Raw genomic sequence first — 20,320 nt, 5'->3', positions numbered from 1 at the left:
TATTATTATTATTATTATTATTATTATTATTATTATTATTATTATTATTATTATTATTATTATTATTATTATTATTATTATTATTATTATTATTATTATTATTATTATTATTATTATTATTATTATTATTATTATTATTATTATTATTATTATTATTATTATTATTATTATTATTATTATTATTATTATTATTATTATTATTATTATTATTATTATTATTATTATTATTATTATTATTATTATTATTATTATTATTATTATTATTATTATTATTATTATTATTATTATTATTATTATTATTATTATTATTATTATTATTATTATTATTATTATTATTATTATTATTATTATTATTATTATTATTATTATTATTATTATTATTATTATTATTATTATTATTATTATTATTATTATTATTATTATTATTATTATTATTATTATTATTATTTTTTTTTTTTTTTACGGGCATCGACTGCTAAGGTCATTAGCCCTCGTCACATTCTTTAAAAGAAATTTTTATCTCCATCAGGATCGTCATATGTAAGGGTGTAAAGGGCCCTTACATTTTATTTAAAAACACAAACTTCACAGTAAACATTAAAACATGAAAGACAAGGACAATCACAAACACTTACGGGGTGTAAAGGGCCCCAATATTAAAATTTGAGATAGGTTCTCAAAAGACCATGAACTTAAAAATATAATTAATCTTCTCAATACCATATCTTTCCTCTTTCTTCTATATGTATATATATATATAACTACCACTTAGAGTATCTTTTTCCACAGCTTTAAACTTCCATTTTACAGACTTTTAAGAAGTCCACTGGCGTGTAAAAATGCAACTATATTTTCTTCATTTCCATTATCCAGATCAGCACTAATATTATTTGTAAAACAGAACCTCTTTCTGAGGTCCTCATATATGGTACACTCTTCTATTAGATGCTTGGTTGTCAGTGTTTTATTGCAAACACCGCACATTGGTCTCACTTCGCCGGTTAACAAATATAAATTTGTTAATCGCGTGTGACCGATTCTAAGTCTGGTCACCGCTACTTGTTCACGGCGAGTCAATTTAAAGTCGCTTTTCCATTTATAAGGAGAAGTTTTAACTGAGTTTAATTTTGTATTTAAACTCCTCCATTCAGCGTTCCACTTGTTTCTTACTATATTTGTTAGACGGTTTTTAATATCTGCCACTCTTACAGGAAATGCATCCAAATCATCGCAGACTGTTGCCTTTCTGGCAGCTTCGTCTGCGATTTCATTACCTGTAATACCAGCATGCCCCGGAGTCCATACAAATACGCATCGCTGTCCTCGTTGTTTTAGAACGTATAAAATGGACAGGATGTTTGCAATTAGGACATCCTTAATGTTCTTGTTCCGAATTGCGACAAGTGCACTTAATGAGTCGGAACATATTAGCACTCTCTCTTCGCAATAGTGTTCAGTGTAGCGAAGAGCTTGCTGAATTGCAGTGAGCTCTGCCGTGTAGACACTGGCCACATCTGGCAGTCTCCAAGAGTGGGCTTCTTCATTTACATATATCGAGCATCCAACACCATGTTCGGTTTTAGAACCGTCAGTGTAAATTCTTATATGTTCTTCGTAACTACTGACGGTTGCTAAAAATTCCTGCTGGATGATCACTGCTGGTTTCTTTTTTATTTCTCCTTGAGAGAGATCCAAACTTGTATTTACCGCTGGCAAGAGCCATGGCGGTATTTCTCTAGTAGAAATTGCTAGTGTCTCTGGTATAGCAATTTCATATTTCCTTCTTAATTCGTGGTACCTAATTCCGGCTGGTCTGGAATAGGTAGCACGACGTTCGTATAATGCAGCCATGGGATGATTCATAAACAATTTATTATTTATATGGGCAGGGAAAGCCCATATATTTGCTGCATATCTTAACAAGAGGATCTCTCTTCTATAATGTAGTGGCATTATTCCGGCTTCAGACATCAGACTAGCCGCCGGACTCGTGCGGAAAGCACCTGTTGCGTATCTTATTCCGCTATTATGAACTACGTCTAACTTTCTTAAGTGCGACTTTCTAGCGGATGAATATACGATACATCCGTAGTCTAGTTTAGATTGAACCAATGCTTTATACAGTCTCAATAATGTCTCTTTTCCTGAGCCCCAATTTAGGTTCGATAAACATTTTATAATGTTTAGGGCTCTTTTGCATCTATCACTCAAGTCCTGTATATGTAATCCCCATGTGAGGGATTTATCCAATACTAGTCCTAAATACCTTACGCTGTCTTTATATTGTATTGTCAGAGCAGGACTTTGATGAGGAATTCTCTTCCTACAAAAGTGTACACAGCACGTTTTTTCTGGTGAGAATTGGAATCCTGTATTCCTTGCAACTTCATTTAGAGCATTGATCGCTCGTTGCAATTTGTACCTCACTATAGCAGTCTTGTTGCTGGCATATACGATTGCCAGATCATCAACATAGACGCTTTTGCTGATTTCTACTGGAATGGCTAATATCAATTTATTAATGGCAATGGTAAACAAGGTACCGCTCAACGGCGAACCTTGCGGTATGCCATTTTCCAAGATTCTTTCACATGAATATTCGTTGTTGACGCGTACTTGGAAGGTACGGTCATTCATGTAGTTGCTGAGCAGTATAGGCAAATTGCCACGAATGCCCCATTCATGTAACTGGAGCATTATACCATGACGCCAGGTCATATCGAAAGCCTTCTGAAGATCAAAGAAGACTCCGACACAATGTTTCCTTGTAATAAAGCTGTTATATATAATGTCCTCTAAGCTGATCATTTGATCAGTGGTAGAATGGTATTGTCGAAAACCTGCTTGATACGATGATATCAGGTTTTCTTTTTCCAAAACCCAGACGAGTCGATTATTAATCATTTTTTCCAATATTTTCCCCATAGCACACGTCAAAGAAATAGGACGGTAGCTATTGGGGTCTGTTAAATTTTTATTTTTCTTTGGTACTGGAACAACATGAGCTTTTTTCCACTGCTGCGGGTACGTTCCATCCCGCCATATTTTATTATAAAGTTCTAATAGTCTACACTTTGCAGTGGTATTCAGCTGCCTGATCATATTATAGTGGATTTCATCCGGACCAGCAGCTGTGTTACCTGATTTTTCCAACGCCTTCGCGAATTCTTCCATTTTAAATGGTACATTATATGAGTAATTATACTCAGTTCCAAAATTTAGTAGACCTTCGTGTTCTTCTTTTTTGGTTCGAAAACCTTCCTCGTAGTTGGCCGTTTTGCTGGCCTTTTCGAAATGATTGGATAACAGCTCTGCAATTTCATATGGAGTATCTTTTATTTCATCTTCATCTTGAAGGCTAGTTATGGGAGTAAAATCATTACGCCCACAAATCGCCTTCACTTTCCTCCAAACATCTGATGCAGTAGTAGTTTTGTCAATGGATGACACGTATTGCTGCCAGGATCGTTTTTTCGAATCTATCATAACACGTTTTGCATACGCCCTGTATTTCTTAAAGGCAACAAGATTTTCTATACTAGGACGCTTCTTAAAGGCATTATACGCCCTTTTCTTTCTTTTTATAGCTTCACTTATTTCATCGTTCCACCATGGAACGGGTTTCTTTGTAAGTTTCCCAGATGTTTTGGGAATATATCTCGATGCCGACTCGATTATTGCATTTGTTATGGCGTCGACATCGTCTCCGATAACTCCGGTTGTTTCTGGGAGCATCGTTCTAGCTGTGAAGCTCGTCCAGTCTGCCTTTTCAAATAACCATCTTTTAGGGATGGGATATATTGCTCTAGTAACATCAGTTACAATTTGCACCGGGAAATGATCGCTTCCATGCAGATCGTCTATAACATGGAAGCTGTACCTCGGTGCTATCGATCCGCTTATGAGTGCAAGATCTATACAGGACGTCGATCCATCTCTGGCATTGAAAAAGGTTCCTGATCCGTCATTTAAAATAATAAGATCAGAATTCATCAGGAACCCTTCCAGTTCTCTTCCACGGGGATCTACTCGATCCGATCCCCAGAGAGAATTATGAGCGTTAAAATCACCCACCAGTAAAACAGGTGGGGGAAGCTCGGAAATTAATCTTTCTATGTCATCCTTATTCCAATCGTAATTCGGTAAGTATATGCTGCACACAGTGATCTTAAGCGGTCGCTTCATTCTAACGGCGACCGCTTGTAGGTTGGTGTTTAGAACAACCGCTTCGGTGGTAGCTCTAGTCGATGTTAATATAGCTACTCCACCTCTAACTCTTACATTTGGCGGTTGATCTCGCCGAAATATATGGAATCCTTTTAATTTAAAATTTTCATTTCGGCGGAAATGCGTTTCTTGCAGACATATACAAATCGGGTCTACGTCATGTACCAAGCGTTGGAGCTCATGGATGTTTGAAAAACATCCATTGATGTTCCATTGTACAATCGACTCGCTAATTTTTAATTTTTAATTAAATTATTGCCTGGGTTTTCCTTTCGGCCATCCCTTTTTCCTTTTCTTCTCCATCCTGCGAACAGCATCGTGTTCGCGGAGAAGGTCGTCGCCTGTAAGGCTTCCGGTCTCCGTATCGGAGACCACCGAAGCCGCCGACGACGACGGGCATGGATCAGCGCCGGTTTCAGGCGCCGATTGAGAGGCGACAACCTGCCCGCTCCCCAACACGGGGGTCGCACCGGTCACCGCCTGTGGGAGGGGGGACACTCGCCCCCCCTGTGTGATTTTTTGTGGCCTCTGAGGCTTAGAGGCCACTTCAGTTACAGGAGGCTTGGGAGCCTCCATAACAGACTCTGTAGGTATCGCCTTTTTCTTTTCATCGAGGATCTCGCTGAGACGGACTTGACATTCAGGTTTATTGTCCGTTTTCTTTTCTGGAGGAGCAACTTTCACTTTTATCGACTTATCTTCAGCAGGCTGTATCACTATCTTTGGCTTAACAAGTTCTTTATTGCCAAGAGGTTTCATCTTGTTTTCGATGATCCTCTCAATCATGTTAGCCAAAGTGGGAGCAAGTTTATTTATAATTTGTACCTCATCTACAGCAATCGGAGCAGGAGCAGGAACAGTAGCCGCAGCCTGAGCATAAGATGTTGCTGCTCTAGGCTTACGGGCGTTAACTATTTTTTTTGCATCGAAGTAGCTGACTTTTTGCAGGGTTTTTACTTCCTGCACAGCTACCTCATCTTTGTAGACAGGACAATTCCTTGATCTACAAGAATGCGCTCCTTTGCAGTTTATGCATGTAGGAGGCTCTTTACATGGCTCTCCCTCATGCACCTCTTCACCGCACACGCATATTTGCGGTCTTTCGCATCTAAGAGCGGTGTGGCCAAAGCGTTGGCACTTGAAGCACCTCATCGGCTGTGGGACAAATGCCCGCACATCCAAACGGTGAATCCCCGCTCTTATCTTTTCTGGCAAAGTAGGCCGGTTGAAAGTAAGGACATGAGAAGCCGAGGGTAAGACCTCACCGTTCCTTCTCATGTTTAACCGACGGCACTCTATTACTCCTTGTGCTGCCAGCTCCTCTACAATCTCTTGCTCCGAACAGTTTAAAAGATCCCGACAGACCACAACACCCCTTGAGGTGTTGAGCGTGCCGTGGGGATCAACGCGTACCGCTAGCTCTCCAATTTTCTTCAGCCCTAAAATCTTCTGAGACTGTATATCATTAACAGTCTCTACATGAAGTCCCGTAAAAGTTTTCCGTATTTCCTTTACAGGGCCTCCAGCACATTTGTTTATCTCTCGAGCGATGAGAAAAGGACTCACCCTCGAGAAATTTCCATCCTCCTTTGTAATGACCAAATATTTAGGTTTCGGTACATTACTACTTTTAAAAAAAGCCTTCTGTAAGCTTTTTCTAGCCTCAATCTCTATCTTCTTACTCTCCGTACTCTTCCTCCGTTTTGCCTCAGGCGAAACGGCTGGTTCTAAACGAGGGTGTTTACGTGCACCCTCTGCCACGTTGGTTTGTTCAGGAAAATTCATGAACAAAAAATCCCTTCTGTAGTAAGGCTAGCCGCCGGGGTACACCCCCACTCCAGGGCTACCAACCCTGGAGGTCCGTTCCGGTACTCCGGTGGAACCGGCATATGTCCTGGCAGAGAGCGGATGCGCAGTCTCTGCACTGACTCCAGGCCCCTACACACCGAAGCTTTCAGGGCTCCCATGCTCCGAACATGGGCACCTTAACTACATGCTTGCCATCGCAGGGGGCATGTGGACGACGAAAGGTCTCCGTTACACCTGCAAATAACTTTGACCGTGGCCGCCACATCGCCAGCTCTAAAGGCGGTATAAATCCATTTCCGTAATCGTTAAAAATGTCATATCTGCAGGTGGCCGTAAAGTCCAGTCCTGTAATTCGGCCTATGGATGTAAATCGACCGAAGAAAGTATATCCGAGAAACAACACTCGGAACCCCGTTAGCCAGCTATATGTAATGTACTTGAGTACAGCTGTTACCGCCCTGGACGTGGAACGTAGATGTTGTGTTCCGGACGTGGGGAATATCTACCTCAGGGCATTATTATTATTATTATTATTATTATTATTATTATTATTATTATTATTATTATTATTATTATTATTATTATTATTATTATTATTATTATTATTATTATTATTATTATTATTATTATTATTATTATTATTATTATTATTATTATTATTATTATTATTATTATTATTATTATTATTATTATTATTATTATTATTATTATTATTATTATTATTATTATTATTATTATTATTATTATTATTATTATTATTATTATTATTATTATTATTATTATTATTATTATTATTATTATTATTATTATTATTATTATTATTATTATTATTATTATTATTATTATTATTATTATTATTATTATTATTATTATTATTATTATTATTATTATTATTATTATTATTATTATTATTAATTATTATTATTATTTATTATTATTATTATTATTATTATTATTATTATTATTATTATTATTATTATTATTATTATTATTATTATTATTATTATTATTATTATTATTATTATTATTATTATTATTATTATTATTATTATTATTATTATTATTATTATTATTATTATTATTATTATTATTATTATTATTATTATTATTATTATTATTATTATTATTATTATTATTATTATTATTATTATTATTATTATTATTATTATTATTATTATTATTATTATTATTATTATTATTATTATTATTATTATTATTATTATTATTATTATTATTATTATTATTATTATTATTATTATTATTATTATTATTATTATTATTATTATTATTATTATTATTATTATTATTATTATTATTATTATTATTATTATTATTATTATTATTATTATTATTATTATTATTATTATTATTATTATTATTATTATTATTATTATTATTATTATTATTATTATTATTATTATTATTATTATTATTATTATTATTATTATTATTATTATTATTATTATTATTATTATTATTATTATTATTATTATTATTATTATTATTATTATTATTATTATTATTATTATTATTATTATTATTATTATTATTATTATTATTATTATTATTATTATTATTATTATTATTATTATTATTATTATTATTATTATTATTATTATTATTATTATTATTATTATTATTATTATTATTATTATTATTATTATTATTATTATTATTATTATTATTATTATTATTATTATTATTATTATTATTATTATTATTATTATTATTATTATTATTATTATTATTATTATTATTATTATTATTATTATTATTATTATTATTATTATTATTATTATTATTATTATTATTATTATTATTATTATTATTATTATTATTATTATTATTATTATTATTATTATTATTATTATTATTATTATTATTATTATTATTATTATTATTATTATTATTATTATTATTATTATTATTATTATTATTATTATTATTATTATTATTATTATTATTATTATTATTATTATTATTATTATTATTATTATTATTATTATTATTATTATTATTATTATTATTATTATTATTATTATTATTATTATTATTATTATTATTATTATTATTATTATTATTATTATTATTATTATTATTATTATTATTATTATTATTATTATTATTATTATTATTATTATTATTATTATTATTATTATTATTATTATTATTATTATTATTATTATTATTATTATTATTATTATTATTATTATTATTATTATTATTATTATTATTATTATTATTATTATTATTATTATTATTATTATTATTATTATTATTATTATTATTATTATTATTATTATTATTATTATTATTATTATTATTATTATTATTATTATTATTATTATTATTATTATTATTATTATTATTATTATTATTATTATTATTATTATTATTATTATTATTATTATTATTATTATTATTATTATTATTATTATTATTATTATTATTATTATTATTATTATTATTATTATTATTATTATTATTATTATTATTATTATTATTATTATTATTATTATTATTATTATTATTATTATTATTATTATTATTATTATTATTATTATTATTATTATTATTATTATTATTATTATTATTATTATTATTATTATTATTATTATTATTATTATTATTATTATTATTATTATTATTATTATTATTATTATTATTATTATTATTATTATTATTTATTATTATTATTATTATTATTATTATTATTATTATTATTATTATTATTATTATTATTATTATTATTATTATTATTATTATTATTATTATTATTATTATTATTATTATTATTATTATTATTATTATTATTATTATTATTATTATTATTATTATTATTATTATTATTATTATTATTATTATTATTATTATTATTATTATTATTATTATTATTATTATTATTATTATTATTATTATTATTATTATTATTATTATTATTATTATTATTATTATTATTATTATTATTATTATTATTATTATTATTATTATTATTATTATTATTATTATTATTATTATTATTATTATTATTATTATTATTATTATTATTATTATTATTATTATTATTATTATTATTATTATTATTATTATTATTATTATTATTATTATTATTATTATTATTATTATTATTATTATTATTATTATTATTATTATTATTATTATTATTATTATTATTATTATTATTATTATTATTATTATTATTATTATTATTATTATTATTATTATTATTATTATTATTATTATTATTATTATTATTATTATTATTATTATTATTATTATTATTATTATTATTATTATTATTATTATTATTATTATTATTATTATTATTATTATTATTATTATTATTATTATTATTATTATTATTATTATTATTATTATTATTATTATTATTATTATTATTATTATTATTATTATTATTATTATTATTATTATTATTATTATTATTATTATTATTATTATTATTATTATTATTATTATTATTATTATTATTATTATTATTATTATTATTATTATTATTATTATTATTATTATTATTATTATTATTATTATTATTATTATTATTATTATTATTATTATTATTATTATTATTATTATTATTATTATTATTATTATTATTATTATTATTATTATTATTATTATTATTATTATTATTATTATTATTATTATTATTATTATTATTATTATTATTATTATTATTATTATTATTATTATTATTATTATTATTATTATTATTTTTTTTTTTTTTTTTTTTTTGAGGTTTTTAGGGGCATCGACTACTTTGGTCATTAGCCCCATCCCACTTCAAAAAAAAATAAAAAAAAGGTTCTTTAATTCATATTTCCATGAAGAAAATAAGTGAGCAAAATTTCAATCTTCTAATTTAAAATCCACAAATTACCGCCTAGGCTTTCCTTTCGGCCAACCTTTTTTACACCGCTTTTCCATCCTGCGAACGGCCTCAACTTCCGACGACAGAGTGTCTGAGGCTTCGGACATGGCTTCGTCTTCTCTTTCTGACGCCAATGACGTTCGCCGGCTTACATCAGGTGATGAAAGCTTCAATGGTGCTGTGAGCATCGTTGCAATTGAGTCTAAACTTGCAACCGATGCACTTTCGGCGGCTGATGAACTCAATTCGATATCTAAGGCTGTGCTTGGGCCGGCTGATACAGATGCTCTCGCCACAGTTGTTCTCTGAGCTTTTGGGGCCTCTGTAGGTACGGTTTTAATATCGTCTGTGTCTGGTGCTTTTTCGATAGTTACTTGCACCTCCATTTTGGTTGACGCAGACTTTTCCTGTACTCTTTTCACAGTATCCTTAGCTATATGACTCGTCGTCGGGGTGATCTTTAGATCTTTGTCGAATAAATCAAGATTTTTCTTCATTACGTCTATTGCTGGAGTTATAATCGAGGATTTTGCCGGTTTTTTAAACTGCGCTGGTGCGGGTCTTCTGTCGGCGACGTCAGTCCGGGATTGAGCCTTCTCATGTTTACTTTGTTGTATCTGTTGAGTAGACTCGATCTTGGAATCAATGATTCTTTCTATTATTGTCGCGAGACTTGGCGCCATCGTATTAAGCAACTGCTCCACGTTGATTTTAGGTGTGGGGGGAGCAGCAGCTGCTTCTGCGTATGAAGTCGATGGTCTAGGGGTACGTAGGTTTACAATCTTCTTCGCTTCAGGGTAGCTGACTTTTTGAAGCGTTTTAACCTCCTGAATGGCTGTTTCTGATTTGTATACTGGGCAGTTCCTGGATCGACAGTTATGGTGCCCTTTACAATTAATGCAGACTGGAGGGTCTTTACATGGATCACCCTCATGTATCTTCGATCCGCATATACAAATTTCCTGCGCTTCACATCTAGCGGCAGTGTGTCCGAAACGTTGACATCTAAAACATCTCATCGGCTGCGGAATAAATGCCCGTACATCAAGCCGATGGATGCCAGCTCGTACCTTTTCAGGAAGACTTGGCCTATTGAATGTCAATACATGAGAGGCCGAAGGAAGAATCTCACCGTTTCGTCTCATAGAAAGTCTGCGACAATGTGTCACTCCCTGGCTAGACATTTCCTGCACTATTTCTTCTTCAGTACAGTTAAGAAGATCACGGCAAACAACAACTCCTCTAGATGAATTAAGTGTACTATGCGGTTGGACAGTAACCGCAAATTCACCGATCTTCTTCAACGCCTGGACTTTCTGACTTTGCATGTCGTTTATAGTTTCGACATGTAATCCGTTAAACGTCTTACGGATATCCTTGACAGGACCACCAGCACAATTTGTAATCTCTCTAGCAATTAAGAATGGACTTACCTTTTGGAAGTTACCATTCTCTTTTGTAATGACCAAAAATCTTGGTTTGGGAACATTATTACCAAACAAAGCTTTTCTCAAATCTTTACTGATTTTATCAGCATCTTTTCTAATTCTATCACTCTCCTTACTTTTTTTCCGCTTCGCTTGTGGCGAATCGGCGGTTTCTAAACGAGGGTGTTTACGTGCACCCTCTGCCACGTGAGTTTGTTCAGGAAAATTCATGAACATTGATCCCTACTGTAGCAAGGCTAGCCGCCGGGGTACACCCCCACTCCAGGGCTACTAACCTTGGAGGTCCTGTCCGGTACTCCGGTGGAACCGGCATATGTCCTGGCAGAGAGCGGATGCGCAGTCTCTGCACTGACTCCAGGCTCCTACTCACCGAAGCTTTCAGAGCTCCCATGCACCGACATACATGGGCACCATTGCTACATGCTTGCCATCGCAGGGGGCATGTGGACAACGGAAGGGTCTCCGTTACACCTGCAATAACATTGACCCTGGCCGCCACATCGCCAGCTCTAAGAATGGTATGAATCCATATCCAAAATCATAAGTTACTCCATTTCCTGCAGGTAGCCAAAAATCCAGTCCGAGGAATTTACTCGGAACCCCGTTAGCCAGCTATATGTGATGTACAAAGGTACAGCTGTTGCCGCCCTGGACGTGGAACATAGATGTTGTGTTCCGGACGTGGGGATTATCTACCTCAGGGCATTATTATTATTATTATTATTATTATTATTATTATTATTATTATTATTATTATTATTATTATTATTATTATTATTATTATTATTATTATTATTATTATTATTATTATTATTATTATTATCATCATCACCATCTTTATTCAGAATAATGTTATTTTATTCAATATTGAAGTGAATGACTGAATATATGCCTCTAATATACTGATGTTAATAAAAAAATCTTAAGAAAGACTTATATAGCATTACTTAAACAAAAGAGTTATCCTCTCCTATGAACAAAATTTAATGGAGGGGATAGCTGTTTAACATTCTTATGATTGAAAACTTTCACAACCAAATTTTTATTAAATTAAAAATTCAATTATTTTACTAGACATTGCGTCTTCTACTGTGTTCAGCAAAAGCAGTTTCAGCATCATTACTGATGAATTTTAACTAACTAATAATTCCTGTGAATTAAATACATTTTTTAAATTCTTATTTCTAATAAACTAATTTTATGACAGTTTTCCAAGAAAAGCTGAGATATCCGATTCCTCTAGTCTTCTAGATATATAATGAGCCAAATGCTCATTTATTGTAGTTTCAGTCTTTCTTTTAGTTTGTCATATGTATTGGTAAATTGTTAATGTCCATACAAATCAATTTATAATCACCCACCTTTTCTACAAATTAGTTTTATCTTTACCATTTTGAAGGTCAAATGCCAGTAAGAAATCTATAAGTAGAGTTAGAGTTATCATTTTTAAATATACAAGGGATATCTCTAAAGTAAAGACCACTGGCAAATTTCTCTCCTTAAGGTTGGTGAACTGTGTCATTCACGGCTACGCTAGTAATGTACACACTGCATTGTCTGTAAGTTGTCGCGTTGTAGTTAGTATCTTTGATTATGTGTGATTTATTACATTATAAAATATACAGGAAAATTGATGTTGCTGCTGACTGTGAAATACATGGAGTCATATGTTTTTTAAACTATCACAACATTAAGCCGGTTGACATTGATAGGCAGTTGGTTGCTGTGTAGGGTGATAATGTAATGAATGAAAGAAACGTCCGAAAATGGTGTGAAAGTTTTAGAAATAACAGTACACGATGAAGAACATTCGGGAAAGCCCTCGGTAATCACTGAGGACTTTTTGAAACGCGTCGATGATGAAATCGGTAAGGATCGTCGCTCAACGATTTCTGACCTGGCCCTTCTTTTTCCTGATGTTTCAAGAGCTGTTATCGGTCGCATTTTACATGACCATTTTGGCTTCAGAAAGATTTGTGCATGTTGGGTGCCGCACGTCATAACGGAACGTCACAAAAAAATCCGAACGGGTTCTGCTTTGGAATTTTTGATGCGCTACACTGAAAAAGGCGATGAGTTCCTTAATTCAATTATTACCGGCGATGAAACATGGATATCGTATTACACGATAGAGAGAAAACGGCAGTTAAGTGAATGGCGTCATCCTCAATCACCAACCAGATCAACAGAAGGTACCATAGTCATTTGGACGTAAACTGATGGCCACAGTCTTTTCGGATCGGTTTGGCATACTGCTGATCGATTTCATGCCATGTGGAACAACTATAAATGCAGAAGCCTATTACGAAACTCTAGTTACGGCGCGCCTTTCAAAATTGGCGATGTGGGCGGCTGACCGAGGGCGTCGTCCTGTTGCACGATAACGCACGTCCCCATGTTGCGGGTCCGACACGTGATTTACTGAGAACATTTGGATGGGAAATTTACGATCACCCACCATATAGTCCAGGCTTTGCTCCTTCTGATTACCATTTGTTTGGGAAATTGAAAGAATTATTGAGCGGTAAGCAATTCGCGGGTGACGATGAACTTAAAACTGCCGTTAATCAGTGGCTAAATGGAGTGGCGGCAGAAGAATACGACGAGGGTATATTGAAGTTGGTGTGTCGCTATGTTAAATGTCTTAATTCATGTGGCGATTATATAGAAAATAGTATAAGGTATGTAGTTTAAGAGAAATAGAAAATATTTAAGTTTTTTCAATGAAACGGTCTTTACTTAAGAGATAATCTTTCTTAGAGTACAATAATAAGAATAATAATCCTTCGTGACTAAAAGTAACATGTAAAAATAAATTTAGTTTTTGAGTGACAGTAAAGAAAAATATTAATTAAACTTGTTACTTCGTGTTTTCTTAATTTTACTTGATATCTTGATGGAAGAAGAATTCAATTTTAAACATGCTTCAATGAAGCTAGTACCATAAAAAAAATATAGTTTGTCATTAAAATGTAACTTTTAGGCGGTTTGATTATGTTTGATATCGGCCTAAAATTATACGAAAAAGAAATGATTCAAGAATTATTTGGATAAAAAGTTACCTGTGGCATCGATGTGATCTTTGAAGCATGAAAAACTAGTAATACGCTAGTAATGTACACACTGCATTGTCTGTAAGTTGTCGCGTTATAGTATCTTTGATTACGTGTGATTTATTATATTATAAAATGTACAGGAAAATTGATGTTGCTGCTGACTGTGAAATACATGGAGTCATATGTTTTTTAAACTATCAAAACATTAAGCCGGCTGAAATTGATAGGCAGTTGGTTGCTGTGTATGGTGATAATGTAATGAATGAAAGAAACATCCGAAAATGGTGTGAAAGGTTCAGAAATAACAGAATTAATGTGCATGATGAAGAATGTTTGGGGAGGCCCTTGATAATCATACTTTGAATTTTTTTTCAAAAATTCAAAATATTTTTGTTAAATTAAACAAATTAAGTTATTTTTTATTATTTTGGGAAGTTGAAAAGGTATACAGGAATGAAAAGGAGAGAAATTATGATGGATATAAAGAAATGAGGAAGAATAAAGAAGGTTAAGAAAAACATAAGTTTATAAGAACAAAGACTGAAAGGGTAAGAATAGAAGAATAGTTGATGGTAAAAAAATGTAGAGAGAAATAAAAATAGTAGCTGAAATATTATAAATAATAATTACCTTTCTGCCAAGATATTTATTAAGAGGTTTAATAATTAAAGATGTCACAAAGCTGCTAACAAATACAGTCAATGGAACTATAGCAATAGTTTCAGCTTTTAATTGAAGATAAAACTGAAGATATAATGGTATCAAAACTTGCGACATGTTTACAAATAATCTAGTAGTCATATAAACCAGTGCTACTTTATACAAATGGAGATTTTTAAATAAATCACCAGCTTTTGTTTTTTCGATCTTTTCAGGAGCATCTTCCCCAGTCATGAGTGCATCTCCTCTGTTATTTTCAGGAACACCCAAGTGATAAAATAGTGATGTCAATGTACCAATTAATATTACTCCAATCATTACATACTGGAAATTAATGAAAAAAAGAAGACAATTAGACAATAAATCAATTACAAAAAAATATTTATACTACACAGCCTACCAACCTGACTGGCAATTTATCTCCACTGATAATAACAATTCACTCTATGATCATTTGATATTGTAATATTCTTTGTATAACACACACAGCTTTATACTGTATAAGGCCAAGTGGCCACTGTAACGATCTGACAGCAATACGGATAAGATACATTAATGATATGGTTTATTTAGAAGTTGAATGAAGGTTAGCATATGAGTCAGTACCCACCATGTTACAATGTGAAAGACGACCAACAATTTTATCTATATCATGTTCCATTTTATGTTGGTTTTCTCTAGTGAGTTGTTTGTATGATTACTGAATATAACCACCTTTCATTATATTGTTTTGGTAACTATAAATAATTATATATAAATTCAATAATTTGAATTATTAATAATTACTGTGGACTTAGTTATAAGGAACTTTGCCTAAAAAAATAAAAGATGATTCAAAATGTAAAAATAAATTTGCATCTTTAGTAGAAAAGAATTGTTGTTAAGATTACATATATTCTGATTATAGGAAAAGAAATCTGCAGGATAATGTATGGAAAGAAATTTAAGAGTCTAAGCACAATACTAAACCCACCCTCTCATTCATATCCCTCAAATACCAAAGCACCCATTAACACTATTTTCTGATATATATTTGATTGTATTCATTTCAGTAAATTCTGTAGTCTGTGATGTACAAATATATAAGCTAATCATACATATGGAGTAAAAATGACTGTATTAATCTTTATATCTTTCTAGCAGAAAGAAAATAAAAATGTATTACTGTCTTCTCTAGACAAGCAGTATGCTTCATAGCATTATAAAAATATAAAATTCCAAGTAAAAGGATTATAATGCATTAAAAAAATGAATTTACTGACGATTAAAATAAAACATTTTGTTACATATCACTTAGCAATTTTACACAAATTAAATTATTTTATGCTGTTATCAACATATTGCTTCTTTCCTACTTAATTTTTAATCTGTTTTGCACTTAAAAATTTCATTATAGCAACAATTCATAACTATACAGTATATAAGAAGTATACACATGCAATTAAAAAATTGAAAGAGAAAATTATCTCCCATATATCTGTATTATTTAAAAAAAATACAATTACATTTTTTTACAGCCAAATTTACATTCATTTATTGCTAATAACGAAGTTTTCTTTTTTTAACAGCTAATATGTATTACTGCTGATAACTTCATAAAAATTAAAAATATTACTTTGGTAAAGTTTTACTTTAGTCAATAAATCTAAAACAATTTATTATAGAATTGCTAATATATTTATTATAATTAATCTCAGTTGGAATATTATTTCTTTTACATTATGTTGAATTAAAATTTTGCTCTTACTGCAAACTCAACTGCTTTTAGTGGTGATTGTGCCAAGAATATTTATAATGGTGATTGTTAAGGTATTATCTTTCATTCCTCTAGTACGACTATTCGTTTACCATCTAACTAAAATATGATTTTTCAGTCCAAAACAACTGAAAATATCTCAATTTTTGTGTTTGACATAAATGAAATATGTAAATTTTTTAAAAACAAATTCAGTTAGTGGTAGACCATTTATATGATTCTTCCATAATACAAACAAATTTTTGTTTTTTCTTTCTACAAACAGTTCCTTAATTATCAATTCCCTGTTTCATCAGTGCCAAAAACTAATTTAATAAATCAATAATTAAATGATTTAATGTGACATTTCTTTACATTTTACATGACCACATGTTTAGCTAACATTCTGGTGGACATCATGTCATGGTATATGTCTCGGGGAGAATTAAGAATCTACTCATTACTCAAGAGGTGCGAAGAGTGAAATGTGCAGTCACACATTAAATTTAAGCTCAATCATACTATCAGACAAAGGAAAAATAACAATCTGTTCACTGTTTGCGTAAGTTATTTATGCACTGTCAGTAATGTAAAGTAAATGAAAACCTATCGGCATAAAAAAAACTGCACATTTTACTGATTGCACCTCTGAAGTAATGGGTAGATTCTTATCTTTTTTGTCATGAATTTTAATTCAGCATATTACTAACATTGTACATCTTCAATTATCTACTTTATGTACATCAATAATACTACTCTGCCGACATCCATCACAGAATGATAGCTTCTTTTACCTTTCATCCAGAGATTCTGTGTCAAAATTCTGAACAGGCTTGGGATTTTTATAAGTTAAAAAAAATTCATCACTCAACCAAAAAAATTACACCTATTTTAAGTGTGCATCAGCATGTAACTGCGACTTTTAATAAATAAATTAATCTTTTTCCAGCCACTTTTTACAGTTATATCAATACTTTCTTCTACTACCAAACTGGCTGTTCTTGGGTTTCTTGACTTATTACTACACGACTAGTTGGGTGACACTGTACTCACCTTTGTATTACTTTAGAAATGGGTAATATCACCTACTTAGGCAACATCTATCTGATGCAGGATTAATCTCACATTCAGCAATATCATCACTAATCTCATTTTAAACTGTCAATTATATTTCTCTGATCAGAGCACTAAATTTTTTTTAAATGAAAATTTGTATAATTGTACAGCATTAAAACTACAGTTATTACAAAATTTCAACTGTTTCATGAGATGTCCTTGATATATGCCATAAAATAATGTGATAAGATAGCATTGATTACAATTAATTTACATATTTCCTTTTAGGTTCTACATGTAATTGTATATTAAAATATAAAGTTATTATCTAGCTTTTATTAACCAGTTTAGAGAGTACATGTTCTTTTTGCATATCACTTGCACTTTTATTTTAATCTACTTTTTTTTATCTCAAATTTCTTCCAGTAAAGTTTTTATTAACAATTTTATATATTCTATTTTAACACAAATATATCCCTATTGAAAATAAATCTTTCTAAATTACAGAAATAGTAAGTTAATTCATTATTTAATCTTAAATGCAAGCTAACTGGTCAATTTCACTTACTTTTTTATGATAAAAATGAGAAATGATAAAACAGTATATTTATTCTTTCCAATCACATCAAATTATTCAGAAAAACCTCTTTTAAGGAGGTTTAACAACAAGTGTACAGAAGAAAATTTAAAAACACGAAAAAAATAATATACTAACATTGTTTTTAAAAAAATTTTAATTAAAAAATCAGTATAGAAATATAAATACAATGAAGTTGTTACCATAATATATATATATACATTAATATATATATATATTATTATTATTATTATTATTATTATTATTATTACCATGATAATATATTTATTAATTAATCATATAAATGATAAACCTAGTATGAAGAGGCCAGTTAATTATTACTGCTACATGTAATGAATGGGTGCTTTAAAAAGAAATCATTTTGTAATAATTTTCTTTAGAATCCTCTTTCAAAAACAAGAATGCATTATTTCCCATTACATACTTATTCAAAAAGTCTTGTTACAGGGTCTTATTCAAAAGTCTTGTATTAAATTATTTAAAAACTGATAACTTTTACAAATTTTACTTTGACTGAATGTGTTATTTACTGCGTTTTCTTCTTAGTTACCTGTTGAATACTTTTGCAGAGATTCTTTGCTTCTTCTGAACAGTTTTTTTTTGTAAATGACAAATTAATGTAAAATATAGTAGATTTTTTAACTATGTAAACAGTTTTCTAACTCAGTAAAGTTATAAAATGAATTACACTGTTGCTATTATCTACTGTTAGGTAATGAATCTATTATTTTCATACTATGTATTATTCAAATATACTTTTAAATGTAAATTATACATTTTGAATAATCTAAATTAATTTATTATTTTCATAAAGTATCACATTCAAAGTTTATTTGTTTATTATATTTTTTCATAACTGAATTTTATATATATTTTTTTGAGAATTTAGATTTGTTACTACTGATTTCTAAAATTGACATGCTTTCTAGATTTGAAAATAATATATGTTTAATTTCTCTGATATAATCAGCATAATTAGATTTTTCTTTATTATACTTTTATGCTTGTAAATGTTCCTTATGGTGATTTTTTAAAATTTCTACTTGTCGTTTGTACAAATAATTTTTTTTACAATTTTGCTCTTCATATTCTATTTTATAAATAGATGCTTTATTATAAATATTGTAATTAAATTTATTGTTATTAATTTATTCTTTTTTTTTTAATTTATAAGAACTAGCTTTAAAATTATTTTATAGGCACTTTAATAAGGAATTTTAATTATGATCTGGATTGAACAAAATTAATACCATACCTATTACAGAATAAATTCTGCTTTTGTTTAATAAATAATTATGTTAATGTAAAGTAGCTATTAATAAAAATACCTGAAATGATTGCCTGTCATGGGGTCCTATCTTGTCTTCTTCTTTTTTATTGTTTACATGTAAAGCTACCCATGTAACAATATAAACAACCATACTTGATATAACTGTAAAACTATACCTGAAATAAAAAGAAACAAATACTCTAAATTAAAACAGACAAACTATTTCTTTATATCTACTATAATTTGTGGTTAAATTTTATTACAAAGTTTTAAAACAGTAATAAAGAGCTGTCTTCCATTCCAACTCCACAACTACAAAGTTTACACTTTAAAAAACTTAAGAAATGTAATCATACAGCCAATAATGATTGTTAATAGAATGAAACCTGTTAAGTTTATCCCTTCCATAAGCTGAAAAGATTGAGTTTTTTTATTATCAACTAATAAAGATAAGTAACTGATGAAAAAATAATCAGCCTAAGAGGGTAATAATACAAAGGACCTATGATATATGAGTGTTGATTTAGTGACTAGAACAGCTGAGATAATTTAAAAAAAAAGAAATGCATTTT

The 20,320-nt window shown here is 29.3% G+C and overlaps 1 protein-coding gene across 6 annotated transcripts in view; it reads right to left on the bottom strand.

Moving 5' to 3' along the window:
- Positions 1–20,320, bottom strand: part of LOC142321868 (major facilitator superfamily domain-containing protein 12-like) — a 122,475-nt gene that overhangs the window by 16,564 nt on the left and 85,591 nt on the right. For all 6 annotated transcript variants that reach the window (XR_012755724.1, XM_075360330.1, XM_075360329.1 and 3 more), the window contains exons 5-6: positions 19,807–19,924; positions 15,060–15,413 (exon numbers count right to left, since the gene is read on the bottom strand). Coding sequence is in view for 5 of the 6 variants with exons in the window: in XM_075360330.1 (XP_075216445.1) it covers positions 15,060–15,413; positions 19,807–19,924 (472 nt within the window). In the remaining variant the exon portion in view is untranslated. The remainder of the gene's footprint in view (positions 1–15,059; positions 15,414–19,806; positions 19,925–20,320) is intronic.

Source organism: Lycorma delicatula, chromosome 3, assembly GCF_047948215.1.
Source record: "Lycorma delicatula isolate Av1 chromosome 3, ASM4794821v1, whole genome shotgun sequence".
NCBI classification, from domain to species: domain Eukaryota; kingdom Metazoa; phylum Arthropoda; class Insecta; order Hemiptera; family Fulgoridae; genus Lycorma; species Lycorma delicatula.
Note: the sequence above shows the minus strand (reverse complement) of the source record. Positions and strands in the feature narration are given on the sequence as shown.